General features: G+C 59.5%; 1 protein-coding gene across 1 annotated transcript in view; it reads right to left on the bottom strand.

Moving 5' to 3' along the window:
- Positions 1-4,642, bottom strand: part of LOC144740466 (G2/mitotic-specific cyclin-B3-like) — a gene marked incomplete at its 5' end in the record, with an annotated part of 10,575 nt that extends 5,933 nt beyond the window's left edge. The window contains 2 exon segments of the mRNA XM_078623312.1: positions 1,406-1,543; positions 4,550-4,642. Coding sequence (XP_078479438.1) covers positions 1,406-1,543; positions 4,550-4,642 — 231 coding nt within the window.
- Positions 4,643-7,500: the final 2,858 nt, after the last annotated feature.

Here is a 7,500-nt window from a genome sequence, read left to right as displayed (position 1 = left end):
GAGCGAGTGTGTGTGAGCGAGTGTGTGTCAGTGTGTGAGTGAGTGAGTGAGCGTGTCAGCGTGTGAGTGAGTGAGCGAGCGAGTGAGTGAGTGAGTGTGTCAGTGAGTGTGCAAGTGAGTGTGTGAGTGAGTGTGTGTGTGAGTGTGTGTGAGTGTGTGTGTGAGTGTGTGAGTGTGTGTGGGTGTGTGAGTGAGTGTGCGAGTGTGTGAGTGTGTGTGTGAGTGTGTGAGTGTGAGCGAGTGTGTGTGAGCGAGTGTGTGTCAGTGTGTGAGTGAGTGAGCGTGTCAGCGTGTGAGTGAGTGAGTGAGTGAGCGAGTGAGTGAGTGTGTCAGTGAGTGTGCGAGTGAGTGTGTGAGTGAGTGAGTGAGTGTGTGAGTGAGTGTGTGAGTGTGTGAGTGAGTGAGTGTGTGAGTGTATGCTTGTGTGAGTGAGTGAGCGAGTGAGCGTGTGAGTGTGTCAGTGAGTGTATGAGTGAGTCAGTGTGTCAGTGAGTGTATGAGTGAGTCAGTGTGCGAGTGAGTGAGGTGAGCGAGTGAGTGAGTGTGCGAGTGTGCCAGTGAGTGTGTGAGCGTGTCAGCGTGTGAGTGAGTGTGCGAGTGTGCCAGTGAGTGAGTGAGCGTGTCAGCGTGTGAGTGAGTGTGTGAGTGTGTGAGCCTCACGTCGAACTTGGCGGCGATGAAGACGCAGGTGGCCCCCACCAGTTGCAGGTTCTCTCGGGGCACCGGCGCCGCACTCAGGAAGTGAGTGAGTGTGTCAGTGAGTGAGTGAGTGAGCGAGTGAGTGAGTGAGCGAGTGAGCGAGTGAGTGAGTGAGTGAGCGAGTGAGTGAGTGTGTGAGTGAGTGTGTGAGTGAGTGAGTGTGCGAGTGAGTGAGTGAGTGAGCGTGTCAGCGTGTCAGCGTGTGAGTGAGTGAGTGGCCTCACGTCGAACTTGGCGGCGATGAAGACGCAGGTGGCCCCCACCATTTGCAGGTTCTCTCGGGGGCACCGGCGCCGCACTCAGGAAGTGAGTGAGTGTGTCAGTGAGTGAGTGAGTGTGTGTCAGTGAGTGTGTCAGTGTGTGAATGAGCGAGTGAGTGAGTTTGTCAGTGAGTCTGTCAGTGTGTGAGTGAGTGTGTGAGTGAGTGAGCGAGTGAGTGTGTGAGTGAGTGAGCGAGTGAGCAAGTGAGCGAGTGAGTGTGTGAGCGAGTGAGCGAGTGAGTGTGAGTGAGTAAGCGAGTGAGTGTGAGTGAGTGAGCGAGTGAGTGTGTGTGTGTGTGAGTGAGCGTGTCAGCGTGTGAATGAGTGAGTGAGTGTGTGAGTGAGTGAGCGAGCGAGCGAGCGAGTGAGTGTGTGAGTGAGCGTGTGAGTGAGTGTGTGTGTGAGTGAGCGTGTCAGCGTGTGAGTGAGTGAGTGAGTGGCCTCACGTCGAACTTGGCGGCGATGAAGACGCAGGTGGCCCCCACCAGCTGCAGGTTCTCTCGGGGCACCGGCGCCGCACTCAGGAAGTGGTCCACCAGCTTGACGGCGAGGTACAGCGTCTCGTGGTTCAGCTGGAAGTTCTCCTGCACCGCACAAGGGGGGGGGGTCGCGTGGTGGGGGTCACGTGGAGGTCGCGTGGGGGGTCGCGTGGGGGGTCGCGTGGGGGTCGCGTGGGGGGTCGCGTGGGGGGGTCGCGTGGGGGGTCGCGTGGGGGGGTCGCGTGGGGGGGTCGCGTGGGGGGTCGCGTGGGGGGTCGCGTGGGGGGTCGCGTGGGGGGTCGCGTGGGGGGTCGCGTGGGGGGTCGCGTGGGGGGTCGCGTGGGGGGTCGCGTGGGGGGTCGCGTGGGGGGTCGCGTGGGGGGTCGCGTGGGGGGTCGCGTGGGGGGGTCGCGTGGGGGGGTCGCGTGGGGGGTCGCGTGGGGGGTCGCGTGGGGGGGTCGCGTGGGGGGGTCGCGTGGGGGGTCGCGTGGGGGTCGCGTGGAGGGTCGCGTGGGGGTCGCGCGTGGGGGTCGCGCGTGGGGGTCGCGCGTGGGGGTCGCGCGTGGGGGTCACGCGTGGGGGGTCACGGTGGTGTCACGGGGAGGGTCACGGTGGCCATGTCAGCTTTCATGGCTTTATTTTGGTGATTTCGAAAAGTGTATTGCTTTGGCCATGTTTGTTGTAGTAGTACAGAGTTAGACTGATGGCATTAATCTAAGTTGTCTTGTGGTTGTTGTTGTTGGTTGTTTGACTTGCATCCCACTGGCGATTTTTGCACACAGTGTAGGTGTACGGTGATTTTTATCTGCAATATTTTGCCGTCTTTTCTCGGATTTCCTGTTTGCACTCAGTCACATATTCACTTATTCACTTAGTCACATAGTCACATATTCGCTTTAAGATGTTTACTTGTTCAGCCTCATGAAGGCCGTGTCAGGGTGACGGTGGCCGTGTCAGCCTCACGGTGGCCGTGTCAGGGTGTCGGTGGCCGTGTCAGGGTGACGAAGGCCGTGTCAGGGTGACGGTGGCCGTGTCAGGGTGTCGGTGGCCGTGTCAGGGTGACGGTGGCCGTGTCAGCCTCACGGTGGCCGTGTCAGGGTGTCGGTGGCCGTGTCAGGGTGACGAAGGCCGTGTCAGGGTGACGGTGGCAGTGTCAGGGTGACGGTGGCCGTGTCAGCCTCACGATGACCGTGTCAGGGTGACGGTGGCCGTGTCAGGGTGACGGTGGCCGTGTCAGGGTGACGGTGGCCGTGTCAGGGTGACGGTGGCCGTGTCAGGGTGTCGGTGGCCGTGTCAGGGTGACGGTGGCAGTGTCAGGGTGACGGTGGCCGTGTCAGCCTCATGGTGGCCGTGTCAGGGTGAAGGTGGCCGTGTCAGGGTGACGAAGGCCGTGTCAGGGTGACGGTGGCAGTGTCAGGGTGACGGTGGCCGTGTCAGCCTCACGATGGCCGTGTAAGGGTGACGGTGGCCGTGTCAGGGTGACGGTGGCCGTGTCAGGGTGACGGTGGCCGTGTCAGGGTGACGGTGGCCGTGTCAAGGTGACGGTGGCCGTGTCAGGGTGACGGTGGCCGTGTCAGGGTGACGGTGGCCGTGTCAGCCTCACGATGGCCGTGTCAGGGTGACGGTGGCCGTGTCAGGGTGTCGGTGGCCGTGTCAGGGTGTCGGTGGCCGTGTCAGGGTGTCGGTGGCCGTGTCAGGGTGTCGGTGGCCGTGTCAGGGTGTCGGTGGCCGTGTCAGGGTGTCGGTGGCCGTGTCAGCCTCACGATGGCCGTGTCAGGGTGACGTGGCCGTGTCAGGGTGTCGGTGGCCGTGTCAGGGTGTCGGTGGCCGTGTCAGGGTGTCGGTGGCCGTGTCAGGGTGTCGGTGGCCGTGTCAGGGTGTCGGTGGCCGTGTCAGGGTGACGGTGGCCGTGTCAGGGTGACGGTGGCCGTGTCAGCCTCACGGTGGCCGTGTCAGGGTGTCGGTGGCCGTGTCAGGGTGACGAAGGCCGTGTCAGGGTGACGGTGGCCGTGTCAGGGTGTCGGTGGCCGTGTCAGGGTGACGGTGGCCGTGTCAGCCTCACGGTGGCCGTGTCAGGGTGTCGGTGGCCGTGTCAGGGTGACGAAGGCCGTGTCAGGGTGACGGTGGCAGTGTCAGGGTGACGGTGGCCGTGTCAGCCTCACGATGACCGTGTCAGGGTGACGGTGGCCGTGTCAGGGTGACGGTGGCCGTGTCAGGGTGACGGTGGCCGTGTCAGGGTGACGGTGGCCGTGTCAGGGTGTCGGTGGCCGTGTCAGGGTGACGGTGGCAGTGTCAGGGTGACGGTGGCCGTGTCAGCCTCATGGTGGCCGTGTCAGGGTGAAGGTGGCCGTGTCAGGGTGACGAAGGCCGTGTCAGGGTGACGGTGGCAGTGTCAGGGTGACGGTGGCCGTGTCAGCCTCACGATGGCCGTGTAAGGGTGACGGTGGCCGTGTCAGGGTGACGGTGGCCGTGTCAGGGTGACGGTGGCCGTGTCAGGGTGACGGTGGCCGTGTCAGGGTGACGGTGGCCGTGTCAGGGTGACGGTGGCCGTGTCAGCCTCACGATGGCCGTGTCAGGGTGACGGTGGCCGTGTCAGGGTGTCGGTGGCCGTGTCAGGGTGTCGGTGGCCGTGTCAGGGTGTCGGTGGCCGTGTCAGGGTGTCGGTGGCCGTGTCAGGGTGTCGGTGGCCGTGTCAGCCTCACGATGGCCGTGTCAGGGTGACGTGGCCGTGTCAGGGTGTCGGTGGCCGTGTCAGGGTGTCGGTGGCCGTGTCAGGGTGTCGGTGGCCGTGTCAGGGTGTCGGTGGCCGTGTCAGGGTGTCGGTGGCCGTGTCAGGGTGACGGTGGCCGTGTCAGCCTCACGGTGGCCGTGTCAGGGTGACGGTGGCCGTGTCAGCCTCACGGTGGCCGTGTCAGGGTGTCGGTGGCCGTGTCAGGGTGACGGTGGCCGTGTCAGGGTGTCGGTGGCCGTGTCAGGGTGACGGTGGCCGTGTCAGGGTGACGGTGGCCGTGTCAGGGTGACGGTGGCCGTGTCAGGGTGACGGTGGCCGTGTCAGGGTCTCGGTGGCCGTGTCAGGGTGACGGTGGCCGTGTCAGGGTGACGGGCGCTCACCTGCACCTCCACCATCCAGTCGACGAGGATGGCGCGCATCTCGGCGTTGAGGTCCGCCTGGCGCTCCATGTAGGGCTCCAGCGAGAACTTGTCCTGCACGCACAGCACACACACAGCACGCACAGCACACACAGCTAGTACACACACAGCTAGTACACACACACACACAGCTAGTACACACACAGCACACACATCACACACAGCTAGTACACACACACAGCTAGTACATACACACACAGCTAGTATACACACACACACAGCACACACACAGCACGCACAGCTAGTACACACACACAGCTAGTACACACACACACAGCTAGTATACACACACACAGCTAGTATACACACACACACAGCACACACAGCACGTACAGCTAGTACACACACAGCTAGTACACACACACACACAGCTAGTACACACACAGCACACACAGCACGCACAGCTAGTACACACACACACAGCTAGTACACACACACAGCTAGTACACACACACAGCTAGTACACACACACAGCTAGTACACACACACAGCTAGTACACACACACAGCTAGTACACACACAGCTAGTACACACACACACACACAGCACACACAGCACACACACACACACAGCTAGTACACACAGCACACACAGCTAGTACACACACACACAGTACACACACACACACAGCACACACACACACAGCACACACACACACACAGCACACACACACACACAGCACGCACAGCACACACAGCTAGTACACACACACAGCTAGTACACACACACACAGTACACACACACACACAGCACACACACACACAGTACACACACACACACAGCACACACACACACACAGCACGCACAGCACACACAGCTAGTACACACACACAGCTAGTACACACACACACAGTACACACAGCACACACAGCTAGTACACACACACAGCTAGTACACACACACAGCTAGTACACACACAGCTAGTACACACATCACGCACAGCTAGTACACACACACACACACACATCACGCACAGCTAGTACACACACACACACACACATCACGCACAGCTAGTACACACACACACACACATCACGCACAGCACACACAGCTAGTACACACACACACACACACATCACGCACAGCTAGTACACACACACACACACACATCACGCACAGCTAGTACACACACACACACACAGCACGCACAGCACACACAGCTAGTACACACACACACACACAGCACGCACAGCACACACAGCTAGTACACACACACAGCGCACACAGCTAGTACACACACACACACAGCTAGTACACACACACACACACAGCACACACAGCTAGTACACACACACACACACATCACGCACAGCACACACAGCTAGTACACACACACACACAGCTAGTACACACACACACACACACAGCTAGTACACACACACACAGCTAGTACACACACACACACAGCGCACAGCACGCACAGCTAGTACACACACACACACAGCTAGTACACACACACACACACAGCTAGTACACACACACACACACACATCACGCACAGCTAGTACACACACACACACACACATCACGCACAGCTAGTACACACACACACACACAGCACGCACAGCACACACAGCTAGTACACACACACACACACAGCACGCACAGCACACACAGCTAGTACACACACACAGCGCACACAGCTAGTACACACACACACACAGCTAGTACACACACACACACACAGCACACACAGCTAGTACACACACACACACACATCACGCACAGCTAGTACACACACACATCACGCACAGCACACACAGCTAGTACACACACACACACATCACGCACAGCTAGTACACACACACACAGCACACACACACACACACAGCTAGTACACACACACACACATCACGCACAGCACACACAGCTAGTACACACACACACACATCACGCACAGCTAGTACACACACACACAGCACACACACACACACACAGCTAGTACACACACACACACATCACGCACAGCACACACAGCTAGTACACACACACACACATCACGCACAGCTAGTACACACACACATCACGCACAGCACACACAGCTAGTACACACACACACACAGCTAGTACACACACACACACAGCGCACAGCACGCACAGCTAGTACACACACACACACACAGCTAGTACACACACACACACACAGCTAGTACACACACACAGCTAGTACACATAGTACACACAGCGCACACAGTTCACACAGGTCCCCCACGCAGACGTCAACGGAACGTCGGGGCGAGTGCTGTGACAAGTGAGGAACAGCAGCTACAGCTACAGCAGCAGCAGCTACAGCAGCTACAGCAGCTACAAGCTACAGCAGCTACAGCAGCTACAGCAGCTACAGCAGCTACAGTAGCTACAGCTGCTACAGCTACAGCAGCTACAGCAGCTACAGCTGCTACAGCAGCTACAGCAGCTACAGCAGCTACAGCAGCTGCAGCTACAGCAGCTACAGCAGCTACAGCAGCAGCAGCTACAGCAGCTACAGCAGCAGCAGCTACAGCAGCAGCAGCTACAGCAGCTGCTACAGCAGCTACAGCAGCAGCAGCTACAGCAGCTACAGCAGCTGCAGCTACAGCAGCTACAGCAGCAGCAGCAGCAGCAGCTACAGCAGCTACAGCAGCTACAGCAGCAGCTACAGCAGCTACAGCAGCTGCAGCTACAGCAGCTACAGCAGCTACAGCAGCAGCTACAGCAGCAGCAGCTACAGCAGCTACAGCAGCTGCTACAGCAGCTACAGCAGCAGCAGCTACAGCAGCTACAGCAGCTACAGCAGCTGCAGCTACAGCAGCAGCTACAGCAGCTACAGCAGCTACAGCAGCTACAGCAGCGTGCGTGTGAGCGTGTGGGTGAGCGTGTGGGCGAGTGAGCGAGCGTGTGGGCGAGGGTGTGGGTGAGCATGTGTGAGCGTG

The sequence above is a fragment of the Lampetra planeri genome, unplaced genomic scaffold (genome assembly GCF_965212315.1).
Source record: "Lampetra planeri unplaced genomic scaffold, kcLamPlan1.2.h2 scaffold_2182, whole genome shotgun sequence".
Lineage (NCBI taxonomy): Eukaryota > Metazoa > Chordata > Hyperoartia > Petromyzontiformes > Petromyzontidae > Lampetra > Lampetra planeri.
Note: the sequence above shows the minus strand (reverse complement) of the source record. Positions and strands in the feature narration are given on the sequence as shown.